The sequence below is a fragment of the Ranitomeya imitator genome, chromosome 5, assembly GCF_032444005.1.
Source record: "Ranitomeya imitator isolate aRanImi1 chromosome 5, aRanImi1.pri, whole genome shotgun sequence".
Lineage (NCBI taxonomy): Eukaryota > Metazoa > Chordata > Amphibia > Anura > Dendrobatidae > Ranitomeya > Ranitomeya imitator.
This window is the reverse complement of record NC_091286.1, coordinates 689,154,751-689,172,975: the sequence shown is the minus strand read 5'-3', so window position 1 is coordinate 689,172,975 and position 18,225 is coordinate 689,154,751. Positions and strand designations below refer to the sequence as shown.

At 45.4% G+C, this 18,225-nt stretch overlaps 1 protein-coding gene across 1 annotated transcript in view; it reads right to left on the bottom strand.

The window, feature by feature from the left end:
- The window catches only part of EPHX2 (epoxide hydrolase 2), an 81,169-nt gene extending 71,942 nt beyond the window's left edge, over positions 1 to 9,227 (bottom strand). Inside the window, exon 1 of the mRNA XM_069728447.1 lies at positions 9,068 to 9,227. Within this exon, the coding sequence (XP_069584548.1) occupies positions 9,068 to 9,171 (104 nt within the window). The 5' untranslated portion in view covers positions 9,172 to 9,227. The remainder of the gene's footprint in view (positions 1 to 9,067) is intronic.
- Between the last annotated feature and the right edge of the window lie 8,998 nt (positions 9,228 to 18,225).

The window sequence follows — 18,225 nt, the reverse complement described above, 5'->3', positions numbered from 1 at the left end:
CCATAATGGAAAGGCTTTAGTTTCCTATGTACCACATGCCAAAAAAATCGTACTTCTTCTATCAACACTTCATGATGATGCTGCCATCGATCCTGGGACTGGGGCAGAAAAAAAAACGGAGATAATTACATTTTACAATGCCACCAAAGGGGATGTGGATACAGCAGATCAGATGTGCTCCACTTTCAACGTCAGCAGAAACATCAAACGCTGGCCAATGGTCATATTTTTTGCTATGTTGAATTTGGGTGGTATAAATTCACAAGTAATTTATCTTGAAAACAAGCTTGAACCACTCCGTAGATGATTGTATCTGAAAAAATTGGCCCATGAACTAGTACTTGGAAAGCTACGCAGGAGAAGCGTGAAAACAATCGGTATCCCCTCTCGCCTTCAAGTTCAGCTCAAAAGGTTCCGCCCAGAAGATGATGGTGAAAAGTCACCATCTGCACCACCTGCCAAACGGAAAGCGGAACCAGAAGGCTTTCAAATTATGAATGTCTCAAATGTCATAAAGCAATTTGCCTGACACATGCAAAAATGGTGTGTAATTCTTGCTATTTGCTCTGCAAGTGTGACTTTTCTGGGGAAACCTCAGCATCTACTTCTGATTGAATATGTTTTTAATAGTACTTAAGGTACCTTAAAATTAAGTTTGTGTTCAAAAATTTTCTTTGTACATTTTTTTGAGAGAGTCGAACTGGGAACTATTTGGCGGGAGTTTTGAAAAGTTTGTATTTCATAGTTATTAGTTTTATGTTAAGTAAATGTTTTTTTTTGCAACTGATTATGTGTAGTCTCTTTTATTACATCCCTATGAAGGTCACTGATCACTTTTAGAGCACTGAAATTGCAAACATTAGATATTATAGGTATTTTTCCAGCAGGCGCCTGACAGGCACATTGTATGTGAACTCGTTAGTCCGAATATTGTATGTGACGGAGGGTTAATGCCTTGGAAGGGAGTAATACCCATGGAGCTTCCCAGGCTATTTATATCAGCTCACAGCTGTTTACTTAGCCTTTACTGGTTATTAAAATGAGGAACCCCCGCAAAGAAAAAAAAGACGTAGAGTCTCCCCTATAATTAATAACCAGCAAAGGCTAGGCAGACAGCTGCAGGCTGTTAATAGGTTAGGAAAGGCAATGGATATTGGCCCCCTCTCAGACTAAACATCAGCCCTCAGCTTCTCCAGAAATGGAGCATCTATAAAATTCTGTCGCTTAGTCTCTCTCTTCCCACTTGCCTTGGTGCAGTGGAAAGTGGGGTTGATGTCAGCTTTGTATTGTCAGGTGACATCAAGCCCCGAGGTTAGTAATGGAGAGGCGTCTATAAGACACCCCCCAATACTAACCCCATAGTCATATTATAAATAAAAAAACACCCAGAATAAAGTCCTTTAATTGAAATAAAGACACTGACACCTTTATTTAAATAAAAAAGCAAAGCTATACTCACATTTGCACCTTTTCCACTGAAGCTCATGTCCATTGTAACAGAAAAAAGAAACAACCATATCCCTCACCTGTCCGATAAGATAATCCAGATGTCCCGCGACAAGTCTAGCTCTGCTACATCTAGTTGCTATGCTGAACTGCGCACGGTAGTGCAGCATCAGTGTCCATAGTGACATGAATAAGGTGAGCAGGGGTTCTTAGCCGATAAATTCTGTTCACCTCACTGCTCGGTTATCACGCTAGCGGTGACTTCATTGAGGTGAACGGAGTTCATTGGCTATGAATTCCGCTCACCTTTCCCACGACACCACGAGGCACCCATGCTGCGCGATTACGCGCAGCTCAGTGTCTCTGCTGGATGCCAGGCTGAATGCTCGCATCATGCCAACGTTCAGCACGGCAAATACATGTAGCAGAGCCAGATTTGTCAAGGGACAAATGGATTATCTTGTTGTCGGAAAGCTTAGGAATATGGTTGTTTTGTTATTTTTCATTTACAGGGGACATGGGCATCGGTGGATTATCTTCATGTCAGACAGATGAGGAAGGCGGTTGCTTATTATTTTTGGTCTTTTACAGGAGACATGGGCTTCATTGGATTTGGCGTAAAGGTGAGTATAACTTTGCTTTTTTTATTTTCAATTAAGATAAAGGTGTCAGTGTCTATTTCAATTAAAGGACTTTATTCTGAGTATGACTATGGGGTTAATAATGGGAGTATCTTATAGACACCATTTCATTACTAACCCCTGGGCTTGATGTCAGGTGACATCATGTAAGGTGACATCACACAGCCCCCAATACTATTACCCCACTTGCCAATGCATCAGGGCAAGTGGGAAGAGCGGAGGCCAAATGTCAGAATTGGCACATCTTATGGATGCACCATTTCTGGGGCGGCTTAGAGCTGATGTATATAATATGAGAGGGGGACAATATCCTTTCCTAGCCTATTAATATCAGGCTCCAGCTGTCTGCCTAGCCTTTGCTGGTTATTAATTATGGGGGGTCTCTACGTCTTTTGTTAGAGAGGTCCCCATCTTAATAACCAGTAAAGGCTAAATATACAGTTGTGAACTGAGATTAATAGACTGGGAAGCTCCATGTGTATCACCCCCTTCCCAGGCATTAAACATCAGCCCCCAGATGTAGGCTTTTCCTCAGCTGGTAATTAAATTTTCAGGGAGATCCCACGCCATTTTTTTTGCACTTTAATAATTAAATACATGTACAGTAAGCTACACGCACTGGACTAATTATATATGTCACTCATATTTGTAGCCATCTATTCTATTCTGACTTGTCACGTTGTGATTTTACGTGGCAGATGAAATGTCAGGTTTTCTATGAGACTGGTGTGTTAAAATCAGAGGCGCTCGCATGGTCCGAGTGCCATGCGATTTTTTTTTTGTCATACCCACTGACTTGCATTGGTGAGTCTCTTCCGAAATACAAGGACGATTCCCGCCTTTCTCCCAGCGCCGCCCCCTGGCTATCATTCTTCCAGCACCAACCCTCTGGCCACCTTTCTACCAGCACCAACCCTCTGGCCACCTTTCTACCAGCACCAACCCTCTGGCCAACCTTTCTACCAGCACCAACCCTCTGGCCACCTTTCTACCAGCACCAACCCTCTGGCCACCTTTCTACCAGCACCAACCCTCTGGCCACCTTTCTACCAGCACCAACCCTCTGGCCAACCTTTCTACCAGCACCAACCCTCTGGCCACCTTTCTACCAGCACCAACCCTCTGGCCAACCTTTCTACCAGCACCAACCCTCTGGCCACCTTTCTACCAGCACCAACCCTCTGGCCACCTTTCTACCAGCACCAACCCTCTGGCCAACCTTTCTACAAGCACCAACCCTCTGGCCACCTTTCACCCTGAGCCGCCCCCGGCCACCTTTTCTCCCAGCGCTGCTCCAGAAGACTGACAGCTCCCAAAGAGAAGCAATGAATGTACTGTAAAAACAATGTTTCTAAAGTATATATATTAATTTTTTTCCCTCCTAAAGAAGTGCGACGTGTCAGAAAGAAGTCTATGAGCACCTTATAACAAACACATCCAACTCCATACCATATAATTCATGTACAAGGCGCATACCCTCATAATACACATCAGCAAAAAATATATATATCAAAAAGTCATCTCACATAAATCACAACACATTATATACAGTAGTGGTGTCGACATGATCTCATCTGAATCACAATTCATGCACATTTCAAAGAAAATAAAATTGCTTTCCTCTTTCTAAACATACTCCTCTGTCCCGAATGCGGCAGTCAGGGTCGCATTTCTGTCCAGCTGCTACACCAATGCCTCCACCCTGCGCCAGTAATTACACTGGTTACCCATCCGCTACAGAATACAATAAAAACTTCAGACTCTCAACCACAAAACTCTCCACAGTTCTGCCCCATCCTACATCACTTGAATACCCTTATTTATTAGAATGATGGCCGGACAGTACTTGACAATCGCATTCTACTACCTATTGTTTCCCCTATAGATTGTAACTTGTGAGCAGCCGGACCCTCACTCCTCCTGTAACTGCTGAAATATGTGTCACTTTGTATTGTCTGTACATGTAAGTAAAGTGCTGCAGAATATGTTGGCGTTTTAGAAATAAAGTGAGTGTCCTGTAATCGGAGACCGGTGAGCCTCACCTTCCACGTTACTTGAAAATCGATAATACACTAACGATTTTGCAACTTTTTGATTAAGCATTTCTGTATGTGTAAGTAACGTCTTTACTTTATTCTTTATGAAGAGGCGCCGCAGTTCTTCCCGATTTAGACAGCTGACGTTATATGAATGGTTTAATTTCTCCTGGGTAAATACACCAGCAATGTAGGCGTATTAGGCTTTGTTTACAAGGTACTGAATTACGTTGTTTCAGCGTGATGGAAAACATTGGGATAATTCAGGATTTTGGGGGGGAACCATGTGTAAATGGACACAAGTGGACGCAACGGACAACCCCTCCAAGGAAGGTTTACATTGTGATTATAGCAAAAGCCATCAGGTCCTTACACACAAGTCTTGTGTTCACTCCTCATACATGGATCTTTAATGCAGCAACCCCCACTCATCACATTCATGACGAAAGGCGGCGTTCCTTACACCCCAAACCTTACTCAAGTCCCTGGCAAGGGACGAGCCGTGTGACACTTGTCGACGCGCAAGATTCATTAAGAGATGAGTCGGGAGCAGCTGACTTCATCTCCCCCATAACAAGACCGGCGAGAAAAACACCGGTTATAACGGATCGGTGCCAATGTGCTGACAATGTAAATGGATGTTTCCATACAGAGGCCCTTTAATAGTTTTTTGGGGTCAAATGGCAGCGGCGCAGCAAGGACATTTCTTTGCGGTGACCACCTCCCTTCATATACGCCCAATATCGCTGCTCCCACTCGCTTCCAAATTCCTGGAGCAGCACGTCCACGCTGAACTTTCCTCCCACCTCTCATCTAACTTTCACAATCTACAATCTGGTTTCCGCCCCATCATTCAACTGAGACAGCCCTGACCAAAATCACTAACGTCCTACTTACAGCCAAAGCTAAAGGACAATACTCTATACTCCTCCTTCTAGACCTGTCCTCTGCTTTCCACACAGTTGACCACTGCCTCCTACTACAGATCCTCTCCTCCTTTGGCATCAAAGACCTCGCCCTATCCTGGATCTCCTCATACCTTTCCAACTGCACATTCAGCGACTCCCACTCGCATACTACCTCCTCATCCCACCCTCTCTCTGTTGGACTCCCCCAAGGCTCTGTTCTAGGACCCCTACTCTTCTCAATCCACACACTTGGCCTGGGACAACTCAAAGTCCCATGGATTCCAGTACCACCTTTATGCTGACACTCAGATCTACCTCACTGGCCCAGATGTCACCACTCTGCTGTCCAGATTCCAGAATCCCGGAATGTCTATCAGCCATATCCTCCTTCTTCTCCTCTCGCTTCCTCAAACTCAATGTGGACAAATCTGAACTCATCATCTTTCCCCCATCTCATAGATCTTCCTTAACTGACCTATCTATCACTAGTAACGACATCACGCTTTCCCCTGTACCGGAAGTCCGCTGCCTCGGAGTAACCCTTGACTCTGCCCTGTCCTTCAAATCGCACATCCAAGCTCTTTCCACCTCCTGTCGCCTCCAGCTCAAAAATATCTCCAGGATCCGTCCTTTCCTCAACCGTCAATCTACTAAAATACTTGTGCATGCCCTCATCATCTCCCGCCTCGACTACTGCAACATCCTTTTCTGTGGCCTCCCTGCTAACACCCTTGCACCTCTCCAGTCCATCCTTAACTCTGCTGCCTAATTCATCTCTCTCCTCGCTACTCCTCTGCTTCCCCCCTCTGCAAATCTCTTCACTGGCTCCCATTCCCTCAGCGTATCCAGTTCAAATTACTAATACTGACCTACAAAGCCATCCACAACCTGTCTCCTCCATATATCTCTGACCTAATCTCCCGATATCTTCCCTCACGTAATCTCTGGTCCTCCCAAAACCTCCTTCTCTCCTCCACACTTATCCGCTCCTCACCCAACCGCCTCCAAGACTTCTCCAGAATATCCCCCATCCTCTGGAATTCTCTGCTCCAACACGTCCAACTATCAACCACATTTGGATCCTTCAGACTCCCGTCTCCAAGACTTTACACGTGCTGCGCCGATTCTTTGGAATGAACTACCTAGGTTAATACGATTAATCCCCAATCCCCACAGTTTTAAGCGTGCCCTAAAAAATCATTTGTTCAGACTGGCCTACCGCCTCAATGCATTAACGTAACGATCCCTGTGTGGCCTATCTAAAAAAATAAAAATAATGTTCTCATTCACTCTATGCAGTTAATAGCCCTCTGTGTCTGTACTGCTACATACTTAGGCAGTTAACTGGTTCATGCAGCTTTACATGAACACCCGAGCCTTACACTATGGCCGGTCCGAATAACTATAGCAATTGTTACCATCCACCTCTCTCTCGTGTCTCCCCTTTTCCTCATAGTTTGTAGCTTGCGAGCAGCAGGGCCCTCATTCCTCCTGGTATCTGTTTTGAACTGTGATTTCTGTTATGGTGTAATGTCTATTGTCTGTGCAAGTCCCCTCTATAATTTGTAAAGCGCTGCGGAATATGTTGGCGCTATATAAATAAAATTATTATTATTATTCAAACGGAACCTGAAAACTCATCTCTTCAGGAAAGCCTACAGCCTGCACTGACCCCGCTGCCTCCTCACCACTACCGGAGCTACCGCCTCATCAACACCGGAGTTACTGGAACCCTCAACCTACTGTCTCCTTCCCCACCACCCTGTAGAATGTAAGACCACAAGGGCAGGGTCCTCGCCCCTCTGTACCAGTCCGTCATTGTTAGTTCGTTTATTGTAAGTGATATCTGTAATTTGTATGTAACCCCTTCTCATGTACAGCACCATGGAATCAATGGTGCTATGTAAATAATAATATACGTGACCCCATCACCCGCAGACTGAATACACAGCCCCATCCCATCTCCCCCACTTCGTATACCTGTCCCCATCTCCACCACCTAATATGCCATCCCCATCTCCCCCCACCTCGTATAACTGTCCCCATCTACCCTGTATGCACAGCCCCATCCCATTTCCCCCCTGATATGTTCGTCCCCGTCCGCTCCCCACATATACTCGTCCTCGTCTGCTACCTATGTATCCTCATCCTCTTCCCTGGTATACACTCCCCTCCCCTGTATACTCATCCCCTCCTCCTGTATACTTGTCCCTGTGCCCTCCCCCATATACTCGTCCCCCCCCGTATATGCGTCCCCCCTCGTATTCTCGTTCCCCCTCATATACTTGTCCCTCGTCGTATACTGGTCCCCTCCCTCGTATACACATTGCCCCTCGTATACTGGTCCCCTCCCTCATATACGCGTTCCCCCTCGTATACTCGTCCCCCTCTCGTATACTCGTCCCTTCTCTCGTATACTCGTCCCTTCTCTCGTATACGCGTTCCCCCTCGTATACTCGTCCCCCTCTCGTATACTCGTCCCTTCTCTCGTATACTCGTCCCCCTCTCGTATACTCGTCCCCCCCTTCGTATACTCGTTACCTGCTCTCCCCCATAATCTCGTCCTTTCCTTCCTATACTCGTTCCCCACATACTTGTCCCGGTCCCTTCTCTCGTATACTCGTCCCCCTCTCGTAGACTGGTCCCCCTCTCGTATACTCGTCCCTTCTCTCGTATACTCGTCCCCCTCTCGTACACTCGTCCCCCTCTCGTATACTCGTCCCTTCTCTCGTATACTCGTCCCCCTCTCGTAGACTGGTCCCTTCTCTCGTATACTCGTCCCTTCTCTCGTATACTCGTCCCCCCATTCGTATACTCGTCCCCCTCTCGTAGACTGGTCCCCCTCTCGTATACTCGTCCCTTCTCTCGTATACTCGTCCCTTCTCTCGTATACTCGTCCCCCTCTCGTAGACTCGTCCCCCTCTCGTATACTCGTCCCTTCTCTCGTATACTCGTCCCCCTCTCGTACACTCGTCCTCCCCTTCGTATACTCGTCCCCCCCTTCGTATACTCGTCCCCCTCTCGTAGACTGGTCCCCCTCTCGTATACTCGTCCCTTCTCTCGTATACTCGTCCCCCTCTCGTATACTCGTCCCTTCTCTCGTATACTCGTCCCTTCTCTCGTATACTCGTCCCCCTCTCGTAGACTGGTCCCCCTCTCGTATACTCGTCCCTTCTCTCGTATACTCGTCCCTTCTCTCGTATACTCGTCCCTTCTCTCGTATACTCGTCCCCCTCTCGTATACTCGTCCCCCTCTCGTACACTCGTCCCTTCTCTCGTATACTCGTCCCCCTCTCGTATACTCGTCCCCCTCTCGTACACTCGTCCCCCTCTCGTACACTCGTCCCCCTCTCGTACACTCGTCCCCCTCTCGTACACTCGTCCCTTCTCTCGTACACTCGTCCCTTCTCTCGTATACTCGTCCCCCTCTCGTATACTCGTCCCTTCTCTCGTATACTTGTCCCTTCTCTCGTATACTCGTCCCCCTCTCGTATACTCGTCCCTTCTCTCGTACACTCGTCCCCCTCTCGTATACTCGTCCCCCTCTCGTAGACTCGTCCCCCTCTCGTACACTCGTCCCCCTCTCGTATACTCGTCCCTTCTCTCGTATACTCGTCCCCCTCTCGTATACTCGTCCCCCTCGTACACTCGTCCCCCTCTCGTATACTCGTCCCTTCTCTCGTATACTCGTCCCCCTCTCGTAGACTGGTCCCCCTCTCGTAGACTGGTCCCCCCCTTCGTATACTCGTTACCTGCTCTCCCCCATAAACTCGTCCTTTCCCTCCTATACTCGTTCCCCACATACTTGTCCCGGTCCCCTTCCACGCATACTCGTCCCGTCCTCCTCATCCCTCTGTGCCCCTTGTCTGCATAGCCCCCATCTCCCTCCACTCTGCTCTGACGGACCCGCTGCCTCTTTCCCGCCTAATCGTGTCACATGACCGCGCTGTGACGTCATTGGCCGGACCACCATACATACGCGGGCGCCCCGCACCACGTGACTGACAGCTGCGGAGCCCCGGAGCGCCGCACTCACCCGGGCAGACGGTGCCTCTCCTCCAGCCGGTGGAAGGCGGCCTGCAGCCCGGGGGTGAGCAGCACCCCGCCCAGGTCAAACAGCACGAAGCGCTTGGCGGCCATGTCTGTGAGCTCTGCTGCCCGGGACACCGGGGTCACTGCTGCGTGCTGCGCCCGCCCCCGGCCGGGGAAGGCGGGACCGGGGGAGGGGGTGTATACACAGTAGCCATCTGTGTGTAGAGTTCACCCTGACAATGCTCTGGATGCATTAACCCTTTATGTGTCGGCTCCTTATAGAAAGCATGAGCCGGGAGAGCTCAGAAATCTGCTGCGCACCATTGTTGGGTTCTTCTTTTATTTTTCCTGATTGAATTGCAGAACAGCAGCGTTTTCTTGTTTTCTATGGGTTGGAAAAAAAAAAAGCTTTTATTTACCTGCAGAAAAAAACCCCCCACACTATGTGAACATGGTCCATGCTAGCACTCGAGCATGCTTAGATAACACCTTATCCGTGCACGTTCGCTCATCACTAGTCCTAATCTCATCACTTAACTTTTTGAACTGTTGCAAACTCTTTGCACAATTGTTTAGTGGAGTGCAAAAGTTAGGATTATTTATTTATTTTTTTTGCCTATTTATTCGCGTTTTTTTTTTTTTTTTTGCAGCTTGTTACTCAAAGCAAACGGCGAGAGCGATGTTGTATTTGCTTTCATCGTTGAGCGCAGGTTTTTAGGAATTTGGTGCAAAATCGTCCAGTACAAAGAGAGACCAAATAAGAAAATGACTTTAAAAAAAAAAGAAAATTAAACATTTGCAAATGATAAATCGGGGCTAAAATGATTAAAATTCCATCCACTTGTTTTGTTAATCTGCACCCGGGAACTCCACGACGTGTAAATCTACCTATTCCGAGCTGTTCTCCATCCTGGTATCCTTTATACTATGGATTGTGGGGGGTTTCAGCCGTCCACATCCCACCAGCCAGTGATGGACTATCCTACCACTAAGCTTATAGGGGTCGCCCTGGACCAAGAGATTAATCAGTCCTGACGACAAATGATCGATGTCAGATCAGTGGGGGTGAGACATAACACACCTACCAATCTACTGTCAGTAGATCCCTGACATCAGCGCTCGGTAAAGGCCGATCGCTCAGATCACATTCACTTTAATAAGAGCTTAGCTGCAGTGCCCAATAATGGCCACTGCGCAGTGTGTGGCGCTGTGCTGCTTTTTTTGCTTTGCACTATGGTTACATCTGTTGCTTCGGGACCAGCAAAAAGCCGATGAAGAATAAGCCACCATGATACAAGTCTTGGAAAATCTGTTTATGCCAAAGGGTGTGATGCTTCTATTAGCAAAAGCCAAGTTACGCTTGCATCTCACAATAAATTACAGTAAAGAATCCATAGTCTCCCTGCTCTTACAGTAAAGAATCCATAGTCTCACCGCTGTACAGTAAAGAATCCATAATCCTACTGCTCCAACAGTAAAGAATACATAGTCTTACTGTAAAGAATCCATAGTCTCACTGCTCTTACAGTAAAGAATCCATAGTCTCACTGCTCTTTCAGTAAAGAATCCATAGTCTCCCTGCTCTTACAGTAAAGAATCCATAGTCTCACTGCTCTTACAGTAAAGAATCCATAGTCTCCCTGCTCATACAGTAAAGAATCCATAGTCTCACTGCTCTGACAGTAAATAATTCATAGTCTCACTGCTCATACAGTAAAGAATCCATACTCTCACTACTGTTACAGTAAGGAATCCATACTCTCACTGCTGTACAGTAAAGAATCCATACTCTCACTGCTCTTACAGTAAAGAATCCATACTCTCACTGCTCTTACAGTAAAGAATCCATAGTCTCACTGCTCTTACAGTAAAGAATCCATAGTCTCACTGCTGTACAGTAAAGAATCCATAATCTTACTGCTCCTACAGTAAAAAATCCATAGTCTTACTGTAAAGAATCCATAGTCCCACTGCTCTTACAGTAAAGAATCCATAGTCTCACTGCTCCTACAGTGAAGAATTCATAGTCTTACTGTAAAGAATCCATAGTCTCCCTGCTCTTACAGTAAAGAATCCATAGTCTCACTGCTGTACAGTAAAGAATCCATAATCTTACTGCTCCTACAGTAAAGAATCCATAGTCTTACTGTAAAGAATCCATAGTCCCACTGCTCTTACAGTAAAGAATCATCCATAGTCTCACTGCTCCTAGAGTGAAGAATCCATACTCTCACTGCTCCTAGAGTGAAGAATCCATACTCTCACTGCTCATACAGCAAATAATCCATAGTCTCACTGCTCATACAGCAAAGAATCCATAGTCTTACTGCTCCTACAGCAAAGAATAAAAAGCTCATCGTACAGATCTGTACTGTCGCTCATACTGTATATTGATACACTGTAATAAGATCACTTTTCCACCATGAACATCAAAGTTCAATAACCCGTCTTCTGCAGTCACCCATTCCCTTAATAACGCTGGTCGCTCCTCTCTGCACCCGCTCTAGTTCAGCTCTGTCCTTACACACCAGAGACCACAATTGTAGCCAGTATATGTAGAGAGATGAAAACTATGTTCTTGTCATCAGCATCTCTGCTCTTTTATTGAATCCTATTATTTATCTGTCTCGGCAGCAGCTGCCTGACACTGGTCACTAAAGTGGAGTTTGCCGTCCACCCATATGCCAAGGTCTTTTCCAATGACGGCTTTACCCATTGTTTTACCATTAAGTGCATAATTAGACATTTTAGTGCGTGGCCTTACATTTATCGTTATGTAAATGCTATTGTCATTTCTCAGCTCAACCCTCCAACTTCTATAAATCCTTCTGTAATATTATATCCTCCTCTGTGTTGGTTACCCTGCAGAGTTTAGTATCATCTGCAATTATTGAAATTCTACTCTGTATGCCCCCTACAAGATCATGAAAAAAAAAAAAAAAATTAAAAAGAAGAGGTCCCAATTCTGACCCCTGTGTAATATTGAAGTTTTATAACCAGGTGATTACAATTGGAGATGACCGAATATTTCCGTATTCTGTTCGCATTACGATCGCCGTGTTTGCGATATTAGCCGAACACAGTCCATGGGAGTGCAGAAGCTTTATAAGAAAAGGTGGTCACGTTCATGGAGTAATTTACAGGATACTGGAGACTTTTTGTTGACCGGTAGAGCAGAATTTTCCATAACGCGGCTCTTTTTCTGATCCGTTTTTTTTTTTTTATTCTGGATGGTTTTGTATTATTTACTCTTCAGTCGTCGCTTTGGGGATGAATATAAATGGAGTGCAATGTAAAATAATCCTTAAACCCCGGTAGATATCGGCTCCGGAGTGGAGTATTCTGCTCTTATCACTGCAGGCAGGGACATACTTACCGGATTTAATTAGTCTCTTACATACGAGGTCTGCTGATGTGAGTGGGGGCCGCGTTCGGACCACTTTCCTGGACGCACTTGACCGCGTAGCATTTACTATCCTTTATTACACAAATGCCGTTGACTTTATTTCTTCTATATCAGGTTTTTCATTAAAATTTCAGAAAGTCAGGGCTCAAGTATTGTAATGTAGGGTGCCGCCCGCGCAAAAGACGGTCACGACGATCGTAGAAGATACGGCGTCGAATGAAAGGTCAGGCGATGACCACGCAGGAGACGGAAACATATTGTTATTGGAATCGATTAAACGTGGGAAGCCTGGATAGATGTGTCTTGCTTCATATAAACTAAAGGCTGCGGACACCAAGAAAACTCACAGTTTAGCGTACTGAAAAAAAAGTTGTTTTTCCGTATGTTAATGGTTACCTTCAATTGATAAAATTGCACTGAGGTTCAGTTTCCAATCTTCAAATCATCATTCATTTTCAGAGCCCTTGATAGGCAGTTTAAAGCCTGATCCAAGATTCAGATTTTTTTGGGAGTGTCTCTCCCAGTAATATAGGCTGGATGTGAGTTCTGTGTGTCTCTCCCAGTAATATAGGCTGGATGTGAGGTGTGTGTGTCTCTCCAGTAATATAGGCAGGATGTGAGGTCTGTGTCCCAGTAATATAGACTGGATGTGAGGTGTGTGTGTCTCTCCCAGTAATATAGGCTGGATGTGAGCTCTGTGGGTCTCTCCAGTAATATAGGCAGGATGTGAGGTCTGTGTCCCAGTAATATAGACTGGATGTGAGGTGTGTGTGTCTCTCCCAGTAATATAGGCTGGATGTGAGATCTGTGTGTCTCTCCCAGTAATTTAGGCTGGATGTGAGGTCTGTGTGTCTCCCCCAGTAATATAGGCTGGATGTGAGCTCTGTGTGTCTCTCCCAGTAATAATGGCTGGATGTGAGGTCTGTGTGTCTCTCCCAGTAATATAGGCTGGATGTGAGGTCTGTGTGTCTCTCCCAGTAATGCAGGCTGGATGTGAGGTCTGTATGTCTCTCCCAGTAATATAGACTGGATGTGAGGTCTGTGTGTCTCTCCCAGTAATATAGGCTGGATGTGAAATCTGTGTGTCTCTCCCAGTAATATAGGCTGGATGTGAGGTCTTTGTGTCTCTCCCAGTAATATAGGCTGGATGTGAGCTCTGTGTGTCTCTCCCAGTAATATAGGCTGGATGTGAGGTTTGCGTCTCTCAAGTAATATAGGCTGGATGTGAGGTCTGTGTGTCTCTCCCACTAATAGAGGCTGGATGTGAGGTCTGTGTGTCTCTCCCACTAATAGAGGCTGGATGTGAGGTCTGTGTGTCACTCCCAGTAATATAGGCTGGATGTGAAATCTGTGTGTCTCTCCCAGTAATATAGGCTGGATGTGAGTTCTGTGTGTCTCTCCCAGTAATATAGGTTGGATGTGAGGTCTGTGTGTCTCTCCCAGTAATGCAGGCTGGATGTGAGGTCTGTATGTCTCTCCCAGTAATATAGGCTGGATGTGAGGTCTGTGTGTCTCTCCCAGTAATATAGGTTGGATGTGAGGTCTGTGTGTCTCTCCCAGTAATGCAGGCTGGATGTGAGTTCTGTGTGTCTCTCCCAGTAATATAGGCTGGATGTGAGGTCTGTGTGTCTCTCCCAGTAATATAGGTTGGATGTGAGGTCTGTGTGTCTCTCCCAGTAATATAGGCTGGATGTGAGGTCTGTGTGTCTCTCCCAGTAATATAGGCTGGATGTGAAATCTGTGTGTCTCTCCCAGTAATATAGGCTGGATGTGAGGTCTGTGTGTCTCTCCCAGTAATATAGGCTGGATGTGAGGTCTGTGTGTCTCTCCCAGTAATATAGGCTGGATGTGAGGTCTGTATGTCTCTCCCAGTAATATAGGCTGGATGTGAGGTCTGTGTGTCTCCCAGTAATATAGGCTGGATGTGAGGTCTGTGTGTCTCTCCCAGTAATATAGGATAGATGTGAGGTTTGTGATTCCCTCTGAGTAATATAGGCTGGATGTGAGGTCTGTGTGTCTCTCCCAGTAATATAGGCTGGATGTGAAATCTGTGTGTCTCTCCCAGTAATATAGGCTGGATGTGAGGTCTGTGTGTCTCTCCCAGTAATATAGGCTGGATGTGAGGTCTGTGTGTCTCTCCCAGTAATATAGGCTGGATGTGAGGTCTGTATGTCTCTCCCAGTAATATAGGCTGGATGTGAGGTCTGTGTGTCTCCCAGTAATATAGGCTGGATGTGAGGTCTGTGTGTCTCTCCCAGTAATATAGGATAGATGTGAGGTTTGTGATTCCCTCTGAGTAATATAGGCTGGATAGGTCTGAGTTTTATCCTTGGTGATGCTCTTTATTACTAGATGGTGGCTCGATTCTAACGCATCGGGTATTCTAGAATATGCATGTCCACGTAGTATATTGCACAGTCCACATATTATATTGCCCAGTCACGTAGTATATTGCCCAGCCACATAGTATATTGCCCAGTTACGTAGTATATTGCCCAGTTATGTAGTATATTGCCCAGTTACGTAGTATATTGCCTAGTTACGTAGTATATTGCCCAGTGACGTATGTCACAGGTTAAAAAATAAACATACTCACCTTCCGATCCGAGAGCCCCTTGTAGTTCTGTCGCCTGTGCGTGGTGCACGCGGTAGCTTCCGGTCCCAGGATGTGATGACGTTGCAGTCACATGACCGTGACGTCATGGCAGGTCCTTGTCGCATACCATCATTAGCACCGGAACCTGCTGCTTGCATGGAGCGGTCACCGTAGCATCGCGAGGAGCGGGAAAGGTGAGAATATAATGATTTTTTTTAAAATTATTTTTAACATTAGATCTTTTTACTATTGACGCTGCATAGGCTGCATCAATAGTAAAAACTTGGTCACACAGGGTTAATAGCGGCGGTAACGGAGTGAGTTACCCGCGGCATAACGCGGTCTGTTACCGCTGGCATTAACCCTGTGTGAGCGGTGACTGCGGGGAGTATGGAGCGGGCACTGACTGCAGCGGAGTAGGGGAGGGACTAATCGGACTGTGGCCGTCGCTGATTGGTCGCGGCAGCCATGACAGGCAGTTGGCGAGACCAATCAGCGACTTGGATTCCATGAGAGACAGAGGCCGCGACCAATGAATATCCGTGACAGACAGAAGGACAGAAAGACGGATGTGACCCTTAGACAATTATATAGTAGATTCCTTATGTGCTTTCCTCCTTATCTGCAGACTGTTTTCTCAGGCTTCCCCGAGCCTGTAAATGCATTTTTCCCTCTTCACACAGCGACGGTCTTGGAACCCCCCCTTCCTGATGTAAAGATGTACATAGCCTTTAAGGTTTTGTTATTCTCTTCCCATGCTAAAACCCGTGGCTTTAGTTAATTTTCTGTAGCCGTACAACTTGATTTATTGCATAACGAGCTGTATTTTTTAATCACACTTTTTTTTTTTGTTATAATGATGTTTTGAAAAAATTTGGGGGGAAATGGATTGGATAAAAAAAAAGCTATTTCACTATTTTTGATGAATGTCTACCATGTGGCGCAAGTGACATTAACTATATTCTGACGGTCGCTGTTATAATGGTGATCACAAGTTTACAGAGTTTTTGTTTTATTACTTTTGCACAATAACTTTTTTTTTGTACAAAAAAGGCAATTTATGAAGTTTTTCAAACACCTCCCCTGCAAAAGAAAAAAAAAAAAAAAATATATATATATATATATATATATATATATATATATATACGGTATATATATATATATATATATATATATATATATATATTGATCAAAATGTCTTATGCACCCTAAGATGCCACCAAGAAAAAAACGACAGCTCGTGTCGCAAAAAATCAACCCCCTTCTGGGAAAAAAAAAGTTTTTGCAAAGTTCTGAATTTTTTTGAAAGTTATACATTAAAAAATATATATATTAAATATTGTATCTCCGTAATCGGACACATCTGGAAAATCATATAGATTTGTCATTCTTACTATACAATGAACGTAGCGAGTCCGGCACATGCTTGCGGCCGTTTGGCAACTTGTACCAGCGAGTAGAGGGAAATCTCATGGGTGTGCATATTGCACGCGGTTAGGATTGCATAAATATTGCACCCCTTTAAAAAAAAAATGTTATAATGCTTTTTTTCCTGCCTTACTGATTCCTAAAGAGTTCCATGGCGGCTTTTCTTGTAATTTGTGTTATCAGGATGCCCTGGAGAGCTGTGGTGTAATCCTCTGTCACCAGCGCCCTGCCTGCAGACACCTCTCACCCACTCCTCTATCTGTGACATGATTAATGTGCAGACACTCAGCACTTTTTAATCCCAAGTTTCAAAGTACAAGAATGTGGAAAAAAACTGGTCGGATAGGTCGTCAGTGAGCTGCAGGATAAATCTGTCCAGGCTGTGTCCTTGTATATCCAGTGTACCATGAGCGAAAACCATTAATCCTGGCGTCTGCACCCCAAAGTCACTCGGTTAGCACCCGAGAATAACACTTTATCCGGCCACATTCGCTCATCACTAGTCTGCACCAGATTTATGACAATTCCTACATTTTTAGTTTGGTTTCAAAAGTCTCCTTACACAGTGCACGCCGTGTCCGAGCCGTTCTGTCTTGACGCGCGTCGGGTGCAGGGTCCTCTTCTGGAAAAATTTTAACCCTGTATGTCTTAATTTTTTTATACCGTAGAAGAGAAGCAGGACAAAGGCACAGCTGTATGACCTCGGGCTGATGCACCAGGCATTACCCCCAAAGAAAAAGGATCTGTATGTCCATAGAAAAGAAAGCGGATTGGCACATACCGTCCCGTGCAACAAAATCCTTTATTGTGGCATCATCATACCAACATAGTAACATAGTAACATAGTAACATAGTTAGTAAGGCCGAAAAAAGACATTTTGTCCATCCAGTTCAGCCTATATTCCATCATAATAAATCCCCAGATCTACGTCCTTCTACAGAACCTAATTGTATGATACAATATTGTTCTGCTCCAGGAAGACATCCAGGCCTCTCTTGAACCCCTCGACTGAGTTCGCCATCACCACCTCCTCAGGCAAGCAATTCCAGATTCTCACTGCCCTAACAGTAAAGAATCCTCTTCTATGTTGGTGGAAAAACCTTCTCTCCTCCAGACGCAAAGAATGCCCCCTTGTGCCCGTCACCTTCCTTGGTATAAACAGATCCTCAGCGAGATATTTGTATTGTCCCCTTATATACTTATACATGGTTATTAGATCGCCCCTCAGTCGTCTTTTTTCTAGACTAAATAATCCTAATTTCGCTAATCTATCTGGGTATTGTAGTTCTCCCATCCCCTTTATTAATTTTGTTGCCCTCCTTTGTACTCTCTCTAGTTCCATTATATCCTTCCTGAGCACCGGTGCCCAAAACTGGACACAGTACTCCATGTGCGGTCTAACTAGGGATTTGTACAGAGGCAGTATAATGCTCTCATCATGTGTATCCAGACCTCTTTTAATGCACCCCATGATCCTGTTTGCCTTGGCAGCTGCTGCCTGGCACTGGCTGCTCCAGGTAAGTTTATCATTAACTAGGATCCCCAAGTCCTTCTCCCTGTCAGATTTACCCAGTGGTTTCCCATTCAGTGTGTAATGGTGATATTGATTCCCTCTTCCCATGTGTATAACCTTACATTTATCATTGTTAAACCTCATCTGCCACCTTTCAGCCCAAGTTTCCAACTTATCCAGATCCATCTGTAGCAGAATACTATCTTCTCTTGTATTAA